At 36.6% G+C, this 17,024-nt stretch overlaps 1 protein-coding gene across 7 annotated transcripts in view; it reads right to left on the bottom strand.

Annotated features, from left to right (window-relative positions):
* The window catches only part of ADGB (androglobin), a 128,642-nt gene that overhangs the window by 96,858 nt on the left and 14,760 nt on the right, over positions 1 to 17,024 (bottom strand). For 4 of the 7 annotated variants that reach the window (XM_045544534.1, XM_045544538.1, XM_045544539.1 and 1 more), the window contains exons 2-5: positions 9,074 to 9,236; positions 6,148 to 6,240; positions 3,124 to 3,195; positions 1,174 to 1,383 (exon numbers count right to left, since the gene is read on the bottom strand). In XM_045544534.1, coding sequence (XP_045400490.1) covers positions 1,174 to 1,383; positions 3,124 to 3,195; positions 6,148 to 6,240; positions 9,074 to 9,236 — 538 coding nt within the window. Of the gene's footprint in view, positions 1 to 1,173; positions 1,384 to 3,123; positions 3,196 to 6,147; positions 6,241 to 9,073; positions 9,237 to 10,726; positions 10,870 to 17,024 lie in introns of those variants that run through there. The other 3 variants (XM_045544540.1, XM_045544535.1, XM_045544536.1) reach the window with 3 other exon arrangements.

Below are 17,024 nucleotides of genomic sequence, written 5' to 3'. Positions count from 1 at the left end.
GGTTCAATGTTTTGAAATATAATACTTTGACCTCCCTCCTATTCTTCCTGTGTTCACCTCCTTTCTGTAACACCTCAGCACCATCCACTGGGTTTTCTCCTTTTTAATGCCACACCCTCTGGCTCACTCCTCTGCACACATTTAAAACCCTAAAGTCTAGTCTGCCAAACAGGCCTCCTGGTGGGTAAATAAAGAAGATAAAAGTGCTTTGTTGTTTTCTCTCCTAATAAGATGTCAAGGTTAATTGTCTTGATTTGAATTTTTTAAAAAACAAAAATCCTATTTTAGATATTAGAGGCTATCTTACCTTCTTTCTCTTTCCCTTTCCATTGCAATGATCCTAATAACTTCTAATTACTGGCCCTTCAACATTCCTCACCCCAGGAAGATCGATGGCTCAGGCCAATTAAGGAAAAAGTCATGCTCTTAGAAATACATAATGGAATTATTAACTTTTTATACTCTTCCCATTCCTTCAAATGTTCAGGAAGAGCATTCTTTCCCAGTGACTAGGACCAGTAAAAGCCAAAGGAGTTTGATATGATCTAGCATTGTTAAATGTGGTGTGAGTCTACTTTGCCATATTCACAAAGGGGTTTGGATTCTCTCTTTGCATTTCCTACTCTCCCATCTGCTTCCTTTTTAGGCATAGGTAAAATCTTTCTGCCTCAGAGTAAGATTTGTTCACGTGAAAACAAATCTCAAGTTTAGGACGCAGAACAGATGGGCTCAGGCCCCTTAGCTGCAGCAAAGGCCAGGAGAGAAGAGCTGGATGATGCACTAGCATTGCCAACTGCCAGTGATGCTGACACTACAGCACACAGGGAAGAGGGAGGAGGAAGCCCTGTGCATCCACCTGCCTGCCCAGCTGGCCTCAGCCTGACAGTGCAGAGGTAGCAGTAGGACCAGTGTCTGCACGGAGTGGTCATGTCTTAGTAGTCCAGGCAGCACCAGCTTAAAAAGCATGTGGGACTGGTATCACAGGAGGAGCTACTGTGTTTCTTATTGCACACAAATTACATAAGCAGGGCAGTCTCCCCCAGCAGCTACACGATTGATATCCTGTGTAAAGTGAATTATCCTGTACTAGCCCAGGTAACGGTGTGAACGGCAAATATATTACAGTATGAAAGACACTTGAATTTTCATGCACATGAACTTGAAGTTACTTACCATCCAGTAAAGTTTCACAACATACTTTCCATAGCTATTGAACAAAGGCATATGGCCCTTCACTGCCTTGCATAGAGAGTATATGTGTTCCCAGGGCTTCCAGGGGAGAAGAGGAGGTTCCCCTGAAATCCCTTTAAAATAGTTGCTCAAAACCCCTCCATTGAATATCTTCCACACTGCATAGATTTCGCTGATAATCCATCTCATCAGCTAGAGACAAAAATTGTTAGTGTTAATTGGTTATTTTTCACAGTTGTATGTACTGTAATTTAAGGAGAAATAAAAGATCTACTTCCAATAGTAATATTAAATTTTACATGCAGTGTATTCCACATTTTGATTTCTGACCTACAGAATAACATCATAAGTCTTGCTTTTGTTTTCAGGAAATACAGTCACCATACAAATTAAAATGTCTAATATTAAACGCATTCTTAGATAAGAAAGCTGTTTTCCAGAATAAACTCTCAGTGATTTGGCATTGACCTCTGTTTGATATTAACCTTCATATCTGTGAGTTGGGGGGGAGATAAGGGAGAGAGAGAGGGAGAGAGAGAGAGAGAGAGAGAGAGAGAGAGAGAGAGAGAGGGCTGAGCCAGCACTCTTGAGAGAACTGTTGAATTTTACAAATGAGTGAGCTACTCTTCTGTAAATGTTGAGAAGTTTAAGGAGGAAATTATCTCTTATGCATATAGGACCAATTAGAGAAAGAAGGAGATGTGAAAGAATTAAAATTGTACAGATACATAAATAAATGTACTCTAAATCCTGTATTTTATGTGTTGATCTGTGTAGGTGCCAACGTGCTCTAAGCAAAACTCTGACATGCAGCTGACATGCAGCGTTACTACCAGGCAGCAAGCACAGGGGGGAGGCGGTTTCACAGCGGAAACAGAGACCAGGATTTGAATTCTCCTTCAGACCCTTCACAGCCTTCTGCTGTTGGGCAAGTCTCTTCAGCCTAAGCTGCAATTTCTCATCTGCAGAATGTAGACAATAGTATCTACTTTTCAGCATTTTTGTGAGGAATAGAAACAATGTGTAAGAAATCTCTGGGTCACAGTGGGTGTATAGTAAAGCCATGGTTACCTCAGTAGTACCAGAGTTTCTGAAATATTCATCTCATGTTTAACTTACTGGTTTGTAAGGAAATTGAATACTTAAGACCGACCTCATATGATTTACTTTTTTCTTAATTTGAGTTACCTAAGAAATCCTTAAAGTTTGATAAAGTCAAAAAAGTTTCTAAAGCAGCTATCCGCCTATATATTTGGAAATTTTACTGTATAATATTGTATACTTTTTTTTTCATTTGGAAAATGAAAAGCTAAAATTTATGTAGGTTTAGGATTCATAAAATAGGTATATTTTAGACTAAAATATAAAATATAAAAAATTCAGAGATAATTTTATACTGATCAGTATAACTTGGTTGAAGAAATAAATATTTTGATTTTAATATTGATCAATACATTAAAGATAAGATTGAGAACGTATTTGAATTAATAATGACTATGCCCTTCTTCTCTGACTAGAGTCTTAGGAGAACAGCCACGGCCCTAATCAAAAAGCTCATGTTTCAAGTTTGAAGGGGAGTGGAATAGGCCTGCCTGTGATGGATCAAACCCAAAGCAGGGAGGTACAGGTGCAGGGATGGGAAGGTGGGGAGGTGGGAGGTAGGAGGTGGGAAATCACTAGGATTCAGTTGGACTATAATACCTATTCCAAACCAGCGATATGTCTATGCATATGAAATTATCAAGTTGTACATCTTAAATATATACACTTTGTAATTGTCAGCTATACCTCAAAAAGTTGGGAAAAAAATACTCAGTTATACCAAAACTTAAAGGTGAGTAAGAGAGAACTGAAATCCACTCTCTGGGAATTGTTGAAGCAGGTCTAAAAGGCATTCTGCGGTGAGAATTTAGTTCATATTTTCCCACATACCTCACTGCAGAGTAAATGTTCATTGGCTGAAAACAAGTCAAACATGATTTCATTTTTCACAACTACTGGAGTCTGAAATACAACAAAATACACAGATTTTACTCCGTAAGAAAAATAAAAGAAAAGTAGCTTAATGAAACAGTTTTCTGTGTTGGAAATAGGCCAAATCTGATTTCATTTCTCACATCCAGGAAAATGGGAAGAAACAAAAAATACATTATTTCCTAAGATAATTCTTAGAGCTGTAGGTGACACTAATTTAATGTAATGCCATTAAAATATAACATTTTACCACACAAATAAAATATTATAGCATGTATTATACATACAGATAAACTTAGCATGCAAACACACAAACTGAGAGTTTAAAATATAATTTAAAATTTAAAATAAACACAAGTTAAAACTGGGAAAATATCTTCATCTTGGATGAAAAACACTAGCTGTGACATCTTTTAACACTCTTGTCCAACTTTAAATTCTGTTACATTTTAAAATTAACTTAAAGGTCATTATTTAATTGGCACACATCTAAATCAGGTACCAATAATAAATAATATAATAAAAATAATAGGTAAATATGACAAAATTTTTAAATGAGCTACAATTCATGTCAAGTGTATATGTTTAACATATCAAGTTAACATGAAAATGGTTTTAATTAGGCAACTAGACTTTTATGAAAGGTTATTCCACCAATTACTCTGATTCATCTGTACTGGAATCTTGACCTAAAACTACCTAAAAGGCCTGAATCGACTTGGCTAATTATAAGTTATAAACATAGTTCATGCTGTTTGACTGACTGCGATAGAATGCTTCTAAAATGCCCATACTTTTCAGCAAGTATCAATGTGCCGTAAAATTGATTAATTATAGATTGAATAAATATTAGATACCGAAAGTTTGAAGCATTATACTTATCCGTCATCTACAGACAGATGAAAAGTAGGAATTGAGTTTGTAAAAGATAACAGATATTAAGGCAGAGAGGTCTCTATAATGGCATTTTAGCATCTTTCTTTGCTACACCTGTAACTAGGGCTGGATAAATCTGCAGATAATCTTATATCTGTTCAATATAAACAATGCTCAAGGGTCTGGGCTACTAATTTCTATTTCTCATAAATAAATAGATTTAATAAGTTACTCTGGGATCAGAACTTATTACCCCTTGTTTGGAATGGCGTTGATTCTGATTTCTTACATCTAGAATTTCAAGATGTATTATAACTTAGTTTTTCTCTGCTTAAATCATGTCCTTTGATTGTGGTCTTTTGCTTACAGAAATCTAGGGTATATTTTAGATTACTGTGTTTTTAGTTGTGCATTGTGATTATTTAGTGATTCTGAAGTCAATTTAGTGGGTCAGGTCTAAATAGAATAGATATAATTCTATTATAATGTGGTATATAATAGAATAGAGTAAATGTCATACAAATAGGCCATTATCGTTCTGTGGGATTTTTGCTTCAATTTTATAAATGCCCATATTTAATGGGTCTTAATGTCAAAAGTAGTTATCACTGTGGACCTAGACATTAAAGCTTGAAAAACACTATTCTAGGATCTTCCTATTAATATTTAGCCAACTTTCAGTTCTGCTTGTTGTGGTCCATACTCCAGTGTGATGGATCAAGAGAAGGACTCGGTGCAGAGGAAAATAGCAGTATGGAGATGGATGGCAGAATTCTGATATATGTAGGTGAAAGTATCATCAACAACAATGGATGAATTTATTTTTGGTACAAATATATCTCTCAGAACTAAGCTATGCTACAAAGAAAAAGATATGGTTCTACTTATCCAAATTTACAGCACTCCCACTTTATGAAATTCATATTCTTTATTTGCATGAAATGTAAGCCACGTGCTTATATTGGGAAGAGACTGAATATTGTTAATAACACAATAATATTAAGTACATTATATTAACATCACAGAGTTTATATTCTTTATGTTAATGTTACCTAACATTATAAGTCATTTAAAAGTATGGATTGTGTATATTTCATTTATTTTATTTAAAATGCCTTACAAATGGGCATTCAAAAATACCCTGGTGGGCAGAAACACACCTTTTTATTTTCTCATTTCAGTAAATCCTTTTGAATTCAGGTTTATCTGATTTTCTCCACTAGTAATAGTAGTTGGAACATATGATGGATATCTTATATTTTCTTGCATTAGTGGAAGTGGTGATGAAGGCTAAAACTTTTAGGAATAAAATCACTTTATGTAGAGACAGAGCTTTAATAGATTCCACAAATGTACAAAAGAATCAGCTCCACTACAACCACTTGACTAGTTCTAAATAATTTAGTCTACTGGTTTTCTATGCATTAAATGAAAGTTCTAGGATACACAACACAGGAAAAAAGACCTTAAGTGATAATTAGACCCTTGGAAAAACCAAATATGCTCAAACTAACATAGCTGTTAAGAAGCTATAGACCAGTGTGTCTCAAGTTTTAATCTATATAAGTGCTATTTAAAATGAAGGTTTCTTGAGAGACGTCCCAGTCAGTATGCTTCAAAGGGTTGGACATGGAGTCCAGATATGAAGGTGACCTCTGGAAAATGCCTCAATAATCCCTGAAATAGAGAGATCAGACCTCTTGGGCTGGAAAAGTGATGCTATAAACACTAGAGGAAATAGACCTCCATGTCATATAAGTTTATACTAAGAAGCAGAAAGGAGAAAGTATGTCAGTCAGAAATTAAGGAATAATTTCATGTTAACATTTTAGGCTATAATTAAACATTTTGGAGAGAAGAAGAAGAAAACTTAAGACTCTGAACAAAAATTCAATACAATCTGTTGGAAACTAGTACAAGAACTATTTAACTATACTGGTAAACATTTATTTCTGATTTAAATGACAAAAAGCAATTACTTTTTCTTGCTGAATACACAAGAAAAAATTACTCTAAATCATTTCAAAAATGCATATTTTTATCACTAGAGTATGACATCCTCATAATTAATAAGTATTTTGCTTACTAGTAAACAAAATTTCTTACCCGATTAATTAAAATATCCTGTGGACGTTTCCAGGAATAAATTTTCAATGATGGTGGTAACTCAATCTTTCCTTCAGGGTCTTCAAAAAAATGCTATATAAAAAATAAATTAACCTTTTTTTCCATATGGGTATATTAAAATAAACATAGCTCAATCTTAATAAAAACAAATCTGTGCATAAATCTGATCAATCAATAAGCATGTGTGGAGCACTTTGAGTGCTTATCTTTAGAGCCAATTCATGGAGTATTTGGAGAATACTGAATTTAACAATAGTGCATATCATTAGCAGAAGGTGGATTGTTGAGTAGTATTTTAATTGTAGAGGAGGCAGCCCAAACAAGCATGAGATGCTTTGGAATGTAAATTAGGTAAGGTGGGAAAACTATTTTGGATAGGCCATATATAGCCATATTTTCTATTGAAAAAAAATTTTTTTTAACTGAGTAGAGAAGATTGAGAAATATTTACTTAATTTTCAATTGTTAGAATCACAAACAGGATTAAATGTAAATAAAACCTGGACCTTTGATCCAACTGACTTTCATTTATGAATTTTTAAATCTTGTTCTTTTGAGATAATTATAGATGCTGTACATAAAGACATGTGAAATAATACAGAGTTCCTGTATTCCCTTTCTTATTTCTCCAATGGTAACATCATACGAAGCTATAGCTCAGTATCAACAAATCTCCAAGGACAGCTGCTATCATTGTAAACTTAAGGCAATGAATCTTGGTAAAATATGGATGTTGCAAATCATGGCTAAGAGCTACCATGCTACCCCATCACAGAGATGCAATCACAAGGCTTGGACACTGTCTACCACTCACCCCAGTGGAGGGGGTATTGCTTTGTGAGCCAAGAACGCTGAGGCTGTGGGACAGAACCGGGGTGGGGAGTCAGGTTCTAGCCCAGATGTTACCACTTTGCACTATAGTTTGAGCTAGTGCTCTCTGACCTTTGAAAGCTACAGTGGCAGAACAGGATGTAGGTTAAGGTTCTCAAGTGTCACACGCCATTGGATGGCCCCTGTTCACAGCAAGAGTTGACTTCGTGTTTCCCTAACTATGCAGCTGTATAGGCTCCTTAATCCAAGGGCCACAATATCTACATTGGGGTCTGATGTTCAGCCAACCTGATTCCTATTTGCTGCCATGAAGTAAAACGGACATCAGGTGACCAGCACACTTGCTACTGCTCCAGTCTCCCTGGTTTTCTTCCAGTAAATGTTCTTCCAACACACTTGCCCTTGCTTAATAACACTGATCAATCCCAGAATTTGATACCCAACCTTGCAGAGATCTGTAAGATGTTTTCACAGTCCCCTCACAAAAGCATGCTTGCACTCCAAGCTCCCTAAAGAGTTATTTTTTATATCCTATTTCAAAAACCCAAGCAATTTTGCCCTTTCCCTCCCTGTTGTTTCTCCACACTTTGGAGTGACTCATCTCTAGGTCTTCTCCAGAACTTAACTGCTCAACTGAGAATTTGCGCAATCTATTCTCCTGGTATAAATTCTGAAAGCTACACACACACACAGGCACACACACAGTCTCCATACATTTTGAATTGCTGCTAAAAATGCACAGAATATGCCCACTTTCATTTGAACCCTGAGGGTTCAAAAGCTCTTTGTATCTAAAAGTTCCATAATCACTCTAGATATGGTACAAAGAATGTGTTCCCCGTACACTTTGCTAATTTGGAAATTTTTCAAGTGCTAACAGAGCTGGAAATTAGCTCCCTTTATTGAATATCTTTTGTGAATAAATCACTGATATGAATCATGCAGTTTGTGACACTATATTTTGTGAAAAAAATTTAAATGCTGATATTTACCATTTCAGAATGCTCTATGCAAACAGAGATAGCAGAGTTCAACCTAGCAATCCTGGCAATTTTGTTTGTGTTTTGAAAATTACACTGTGTTCTATAAATATTTTTAAATGAATTACTGCACCAAATAAGTAGGTCATATTTTAAGTGCAACCCAGCCCCATAGGCTGAAAAAAGTCTTTACAATAGAGTAAACCTTTTTATATTTGTTTTGTTTGACACAGGGTGTGGTTTTGTTGCCCGGGCTGGAGTGCAGTGGCTAATCATAGCTCATTGCAGTCTCAAACTCCTAAGCTCAAGAGATCCTCCTCCCTCAGCTTCCCAAGCAGATGAGACTACAGGTGCACACCAGAACACCCAGCTAATTTTTAAAGTTTTTGTAGAGACGGGGATCTCACTATGTTGCTCACGTGGGCCTGGAACTCCTGGCCTCAAGTGATCCTCTTGTCTCAGCCTCCAAAGTGCTAGGATTATAGGTGTGAGCCAATGAATCCAGTCAGAGTAAACATTTTAAAATAGGCAAAAGAACCTAAAATAATTGGAAAATGTAGGAACTCCACTTAGCTCCAATCTCTGGGACATATCATGTTTACAGGACAAAAAGTAAACAAAGAGCAGCTCAGATCTTTATCCACATAGCTTGGAAAGATACTAAGAGGAATATAGGTTTTACCTCACAGTAACATCGCTTTTAAAAATTCCCTTTCTTACAACCACTAGGTAAGAGATCACAGGTCTGCTGTGGACTTTCATTCTCTAAACCACCTTCTAAATGCCTGCTTCCCAGCTTTGTCCAAAATCCATTGGCTAACCTCTTCTACCTCCTAATTTCCCCCTTGTTTCACTATGACTCCGTGGTCATAGCTCTTTCTTTCCTCTTACTCAAATGTGAGTCCCCAAAACTCAGGACTAAAGCTGGGAAAGATAAAGCATTGGCTGGCGGGGAGGGCAGGTAGACAAAGACAAGATTTCTCTTTTGAATGGAGATTGTGGAGAAGAATGGGTATGCTCTCATGTTAACAAATCGTATTCCATTGTAAGATTAAAAACCAAAATGAAATCTAGTCGCGTTCAGGTCTACTTACCAATACAGGGCTTTTTCCTGTTTTGTCCTTTTCTTTTCCACCTTTGCCTGCATCCCACTTTTCTGCATTTATATCAGCTTCACTCCACTCTGGCCAGATGGGGAATTTCCCCTTCTTTTGTTCAATAAAACTAGATTGTGCACTGCTGCCAAAAAGGGAGAAACTAGAGAGAGATGGAGAGAGAGAGGGAAAGAGAGAAAAGGTTAGTTTTAATTAAAATCTCTGAGATAAAATATTGGATTAATTGTGTGACATAATTTTAATTATCTTATCATCAGAGTCATGTTAAATACATTTTTCAATACAGTCATATCTGTGGGCAGACAGCATTCACACGTCTGGGTTCTAAAGACTAAAATGACCCAAGGAGATTACTCCATCTGCAAATTTTGAGCATTAGTTCATACTTACCGATGTAAGATATTAAAAACTAAATACAAACAGTATTATCAAATATCATAAACACATAAGAATATACACAATTCACATGTAAAGAAAATCCTTTGCGCTTATAATAGTAATAGCTTCTGGACTATCAATACAAATATAATTTTGATTTTTTTCCCAGTATAAAAGTATTATGTGATCATTATTTTAAAAGAAAACCATAAAATACAAATCCGATAAATAAGAAAAAGCTACCCACCTCACTCTAGACACGACATTGTTAACAACTATCTAACCTCCCGGGTCGATATACAAATATACATTTTTTTCTTCAAAAATTAAATCATTCTACATATATATTTTATAGACTGCTTTATTTCACTTACTAGTAATCTGTTAATATTTCTCGTGTTCTAAATATTTGCCTAAATACTAATTTAATGATTGTATTATATTCATTGTATAAATATACCATATTTCATTTAACGAGGCTTCTATATTTGGAATGGAGGTTTTGAGTTTTAAATTTTTTCACTTTCATAAACAAGACTATGGTGGTTGTTACTGTTGTTAAATCTTTGCATACATTCTCAATTTTCCTGGGATAAATTTTAATAAGGAGTCTTACTCTACCAAAGTATATATATATTTTGACCAATTTTCTACAGAAAAGTTGGGACTGTTTTCTACTTTCATCATATATATATTACAGTTTTTATATCTTTAAACCCTGGATATTACTTTTTGTTCATTTTTATAAATGGTAAAGTCTAAAATTAGAATCTTGTTTAATTTTCAAATTTTTAACTACTAGTGAGGCTAGAACCCTGTTCTAGACCTTGGGATAAGCAGTTGGGAAAACAACAGGTTAAAATCTCAAGGCTTATAAAGTTCATATTCTAGTGGGTTCTCAAAACAAAATAAAGAGAATAAATTAAGTAATATATATAGTATACAGTCATTCATTGCTTAATGATGAGGATATATTCTAAGAAATGCATCAATTAGGTGATTTCATTGTTCTGTGGACACAGAGCGTACTTACACAAAACTAGATGGTACAGCTTACTACACCCCTAGGCTATAGGTATGGCCAATTGCTCCTAGTCAACAAACCTGTACAGCACTTACTGGACTGAATACTATCGGCAATTGTAACACAATGGTAAGTATTTGCATATCTAAACATATTTAAACATAGAGAAGGTAAAGGAAAACTATGGCATAAGAGATAAAACAAAATGGGACTTGTATAAGGGCACTTACCATGAATGGAGCTTGCAGGACTGGAAGTTGCTCCACGTGAGTCAGTGAGCGGGTGGTAAGTGAACTGAAGACCTAGGACATTACTGTACACTAATGTAGGCTTTATAAATACTGTACACTTAGGCTACACTAAATTTATAAAAAAAAATTCTTTCTTCAATAATAAATTAACTTTATCTTATTAAACGACCACCTCCGTATATGCCGTTCATCCCTGACTGAAGTATCGTTACTCAGTGCATGTCTGTAATTGAAAGTGAAAAGTGTCAAGAGGAAGTATAAAACAGGACAGGGGTATTGAAGAGTCAAGGTATTTAATTTCTATAAATGGAGTTAAGGAAAATGGCTCTAATAAGGTAACATTTAAATAGTGAAAGAAAGTGAGGAAGCAAGCCATGTGAATATCCATGAAAAGAATGCTCCAGATGCAGGAAACAGCAGGTCCCAACAGCAAAGAGTGTTCCAGAGGCAAACAGCAACCTGCTTACTTGAAGAATAATATGGAGGTCAGCTGAGTGGAAGGGGAAGTAAAGGAAGATGATTGCAGAGAGATAACAGGAGATGTGAAGATTGCTGAGATGATCCAAGTCAGGGCAAAGGCATTGGTCTTTATGTGGGTGAGACAGGATGCCAAAGGAGGGCTTGGAACACAAAATGATGTGACTGAAATTTGATGATCACTCTTGATGCTATGTTGAGAAAAGACCAAAGGAGCCAAGGGAGACAATGTAGGCAGCTTTGGAATAACAGGTGAGCGCTAATGTGGATTTGGACTGAGTTAGTTACTGTAAGGAAGGCAAGAAATAACCAGATTCTGTGTATATTTTTAAGGTAAACAAAGTCAATAGAGTCGATATTTTTTGATAGACAGAAGACCGCACTATGGAGCAAAATTGCAGCAGGGGGATTAAAGCAGTAGTTCATGGATACATGAGTTGTGTTTTATTTTTATTTATTTATTTTTTTTGAGACAGAGTCTCACTTTGTTGCCCAGGCTAGAGTGAGTGCCGTGGCATCAGCCTAGCTCACAGCAACCTCAGACTCCTGGGCTTAAGCGATACTACTGCCTCAGCCTCCCGAGTAGCTGGGACTACAGGCATGAGCCACCATGCCCGGCTAATTTTTTTGTATATATATTTTTAGTTGGCCAGATAATTTCTTTCTATTTTTAGTAGAGACGGGGTCTCACTCTTGCTCAGGCTGGTCTCGAACTCCTGACCTCGAGCGATCCACCCACCTTGGCCTCACAGAGTGCTAGGATTACAGGCGTGAGCCACCGCGTCCGGCCATGAGTTGTGTTTTAAATGTCCAAAATCCATCCTCAGAGGTGTTGAATGTGTAGTTTGATTTAAGATTCTGAAGTGTATGAGAAGAAAATGGGCTAAAAGTGAAATTTTGAGGATCATTGGCATTTAGATGGTATTTAAAGTCTGAAGACTAGATGAAATCACCAAGAAAATGACTACCTGAGAAAGAGGCACTTCCAGGGATGCTATTCAAAACACCTAACAACTGGTATGCACGGAGCATTAACCAAAGTGAACGGAGCCTGACCACAATGCTGGGTCAGTGTCTTCAAAGCCTCTGGCTAGGCCAGATATTTATTCTTTATTTTTGTTGTGGGGGCAGGGATGTAAAGCCATCAGGGTAGGTCAGGGACCCAGGACAAAAGGCAGACATGTCTGGGGCTCAGAGGTATTGGCAAGGTACTTGTAATAAATAAAAACGTATTTCAATATTCTAATAAGCAACACAGCTGCATTTATGCCCTGGTACTGTATATTTAAAGGTCAGAGAGATAAGGGGGAAATGACTAAGAAAACTGAGAAAAAAGTAGTCATTGAATGTTATAGACAGAATAATCTTCCCCACCCCAAATATATACACACCTTAGTCCCTGAAAAACATGAACATGTTACCTTCCATGACCAAAGGGAGTTTGTAGATGTGATTAAGTATTGTGAGATGGGGAAATTATCCTGGATTATCTGGGTGGGCCCAGTGTAACCCCCAGGGTCCTTAAAAGTGGAAGAGGGAGACAGAAGAGTTCAGAGGGAAAAGTGACAAATGAAGAATGGATAAAGGTAAACTTGCTGGTTTTGAAAACCGAGAAAGGAGTCCACAGCCAAGGAAGGTAGGTGAGTTCTAGAAGCTGGAAAAGCCAAGGAACTGGAGTCTCTCCTTAGAGCCTGCGGAAAGGAAAGCAGCCCTGTTGAAACCTATTGTCAGCTCAGTCCCGGGTTGGACTTCTGACTCCTACAATTCTAAGACAATAAATTTGTGTGGTTTTAGGCCACTAAGTTTCTGGTATTTTCTTACAGCAGCAATAAGAAAATAATACAGTGAGGCAGGACAAACACAGTAGAAGGTGATACCTTGGAAACCAAGTGAAGCAATTTTCTTAAAAAATGAGGGCATGAGCAATAGGCCCAAATGTGGTTAATAGGTCAAGATGAAGTGAAAACAACTAAATGTTGAATTTAGCAACAAGAAGATTAAAGTCTCTCTCGAATATCACCTCTGGGGAGTGAGGACTGGAGGAAGTGCTTTCCTGAATATTCTACCTATTATAGCAACGTTCACCTCTCTGCATCTTTTCATATTGCTTCAATTCTATAGCACCTGACAACGCTCTCACTAATCCTTTGTCTATGTGCCTACTGTGCATCTCCATGGGTAGGATGTGTAGTTCCACAGGGGCAGGAACATTGATTTTTTTTGTTCATTTCCTCCGTCTCCAGCAACTGGAACAGTAGCTGGACAAAGTAGGAAATCTGTTTATCTATCATCTATTTATGTGAAACAAAAGAATGGATGTCTTTATTTTATATTTCTAATAATTCCTAATTGGAACTGTTCTAAATTGTTGTATATAGGTAGAGATTGACCAGATGCTTACCAATCCTGTTCCCATTTCTTTTGATGTTTGACTAGCTTTACAGGATGGCGACTTGGACAACAGAATGTGGGTAAATAACAGTATTCACCTTAAGGTTCATGAAAAATTCTGTGAGATACTTCTCACTCTCTTCCTGCTCAGTGTATGGGTAAGTTCTATGAAGACACCTTACAAAATGGTGATACGTCAAGAAGAAATGAGCCAAGACCCCTTATTCAGCACATTCCAAGCCACCACTCTATACCCACCTGCCTGTCCAGACTTTGGTATGATGAGAAATATCCTTTGTTGTTTAAGTCACTGAGATTTGGGGGTTATTTGATATTGTAGCATTGACTAAAGAGTGTACTTCCTTTCTTTGGATTTGAATCTTCTTGCTTATATCTTTAGTCATTGTAAGTAAATACATGCTATATTACTTACAGATTATTTTTCTATTATCTTACATTTGTAATACTTGATTCTCTTGTTGTGACTTCTGCCTATCTTTTGTGTATTCTTTGATTATGTGCTTATGCCTATCAGGGTTTTCTCCTCCTCCAGTCCCCTTCCCCTGAGGCAACCCTGTGTTGAGAGAATATACTTTCAACATTATATTGAGTTTTATTCTGTGAGAAACCCCAATGAATATAGCTAGATCTCAAACCTGTGAAAAGAGTTTTTCCATTTCTCCAGAAAGACTTTTTTTCAGCCCAACATCAGGCAGAGAAAAATGGTAGCTTTCTTATAATCTTCCTGAGCTTAGGTGGATTTTTCTCATTCACCTTTGTAACGAGAATTAAACTCTTGGAAAACCAAGTCATTATCTAAGTTTGGAGCACTTCCTTTCCTCATTTGCACTCAAGACCTTGTCCCATATATGTTAAAACAAAAGATTACAGTTTTATAAGACTTACAAGACTTCCCTCAGAACCATGACACTCTGATCCACAATCCTCTCCTTATTTCTGAATCCTGACAATTTTTATTCTTTTTTTTTTGCCTTAAGAGACAGAGTCTCACTATGTTCCCCAGGCCAGCCTTGAATTCCTGGGTTAGAGCGATCTTACTACCTCAATCTCTCAAGTAGCTAAGAGTACAGGTGTGTGCCCGTCATGCCTGGCTTTTATTCTTTATACAGACATTTATAGGTATTATCATTCTTTTAAAATCTCAATTCACCATCTTGCTGGAAAAGAAAATTTGAGAATTTGTACATCGTTAAAGAGTGTTCCTAAGTAGCATGTAAGAGTATAAAAGAGGTAAGGATGACTAGAATAGTTTTCAGGGAAAAATGAAGCCTTTTTCATATTATTAATAGAAAAATCAAGGCATAAATTAGCACATTATAATATTTGTTTTATTGAGCATTGGTACAAGCCCACAGATTAAAAAAATGCTGATTTTGTGTACATCAAAACCACGATAAAATTACCTCATTCAAGAAGCTCAAAATCTTAAAATCTATTTTTTAAAAGGAAGGTATAATTTTAAAAATAAGGCTCTGCTAAGATTGTTTTTCTTCCCTGTTCATTCTGTCAAGTGTAAGTAAATGTTCTAGCTCCCGCCCTTAAGCTATTAAGCTTTATCTCTAATTGGCCTACTTTCCTTGTAACGCATAAAATCTATTTCCATCTATATTCAATATTACTTTAAAAGAGTCTCATTAGCAGTGTCTTATACCAGCCTGATAGATCATTTATAGTGCTACACATGCGATATAAACAATGCTCAAATGCAGCTCAAGGTCAAATATAAGAGAGATTTAAAATGAACCTCTAAAATGTTGCTTTGAAACTCTCAGCACAGTATGGCTTTGAAGTTCACTAGCAGAACGTACCTACTGCTCTAGCATAGTTGGGATCCTTTAAGTATTCAAAGCACCTTATTCTTGTCCTCATCAATTATGAAAGCAAGATAATTTTTAAACACAAAAGTGATGCAGGAAGAATTAGGAACTGGTAATACTGGGAAGTAAATGTTCTCAAATTTTAGAAAATTTAAACCTGCAACACTGAAAAATCAGAGTGATTCGCAGAGACACTTTATTCACATAGCAACATACCCGTAGACTAGTAAGTGATTTAATTCATTAAAATTGCAAGTTGTATAAAATATTTCAAAAATAAATATGAAAGTATATGGCCAAAGGCTCCCTCCCCACACAGTGTGTTCTAAATATGTTGGAAACATTATTTTTTAAAAAGTTAATAAAAATCAATGAGAAATGTGTATAATATAAAATCTGAATATTCCCAATACTTAATATGGGGTATTCCAAAGGAAGCCAGTGTTTGGAGGGAGGAGGCAAGAGGCTGATTCCGGGAGTACAAATATAAAACACGAATGTGCTCCTGGAGAAAAGAGAGCAAGCATAAAGGAAGCAAATGCTCATGGCTGAAAACCATTGAAAAATATCGGTGGACTAATTACAGAAAGAACCTATAGTGGTGTGTTGGGGGCTGAAATAGTGTAACCCACAAGGAGCTACTGGGAAATGGATTTGAGCAGCGGCAGTCAAAGCTTGAAAGTCTGGAAGTCTATGCTGGAAAGGAAGCTATAACTACTTTGTAAATGTCAGGAGACCAGAAATAGGTTTTGTGAAGGAGCAAGTGGCTAGAGTTACTCATAAGTACCTAGCTTCTAAGACTGGGATAACTCCCCTACACTTTGTGGTATAACAGGCAATATGTCGCTTGCCCATGGTTCTCTGAGGAAACAGAAAGGCTGGCTGAAAGAAAAAGAATGAGGGTGAGGGCAGCCCTCCACCATCATGGGTGTGGCATCAGGGCTAGTGTTTCCTATACAGTAGAAAAGCCCCCAACTCCCCAGTATTAAGATTTGGGTGGGGATAAGGTGGGGATAGGGTAATATAAAAAGAAATTTTAATTTTTATGGTACATGCACCCACTAATCAGAAAGGACTCTATCCTGGTTTTGGAATAGAGTGCTAGAGGCCCTCTGCTTGTCCATTAACTATTTATTAGCTGAATTATGGGTAGATCCTGGGGTTCCCAGAGAGAGAGGCCAGAGTTTAAAAGGAGTGGAACATTCTTTCAGAAGCTTAAAAAAGCAGCTATTTGCCAGCTGGTGAGAAAATATTTCAATATTGTAGCAGCTATCCTGTCCTTTTCAGGAGTGCATACCAACTGCATCTCAGCAATGGGTAAGGAGCTGAACATCCTGGAAGCCCATCCAAACTCCATGGCACAGAATAGTATGCATAAGTTTAGAGCATCTACAAAAGATGAACTAAGAAACTGAAATTACAAAGCAAAACAAGAAACTTAAAACTATGAGGTACAGTCAGTAAATATATCAGAAGAAAGAACTCATACCCAAGGAAAGAGAAGTAATATGACAAACTTAAAAAGTCTTTAGAATGAGTGCATTTTGAATTCTCAAGAAGATACAGGATGG

This window comes from Lemur catta, chromosome 2 (genome assembly GCF_020740605.2).
Source record: "Lemur catta isolate mLemCat1 chromosome 2, mLemCat1.pri, whole genome shotgun sequence".
In the NCBI taxonomy this organism is placed as follows: Eukaryota; Metazoa; Chordata; class Mammalia; order Primates; family Lemuridae; genus Lemur; species Lemur catta.
The sequence above is the reverse complement of the archived record's forward strand: the minus strand, read 5'-3'. Positions and strand labels throughout refer to the sequence as shown.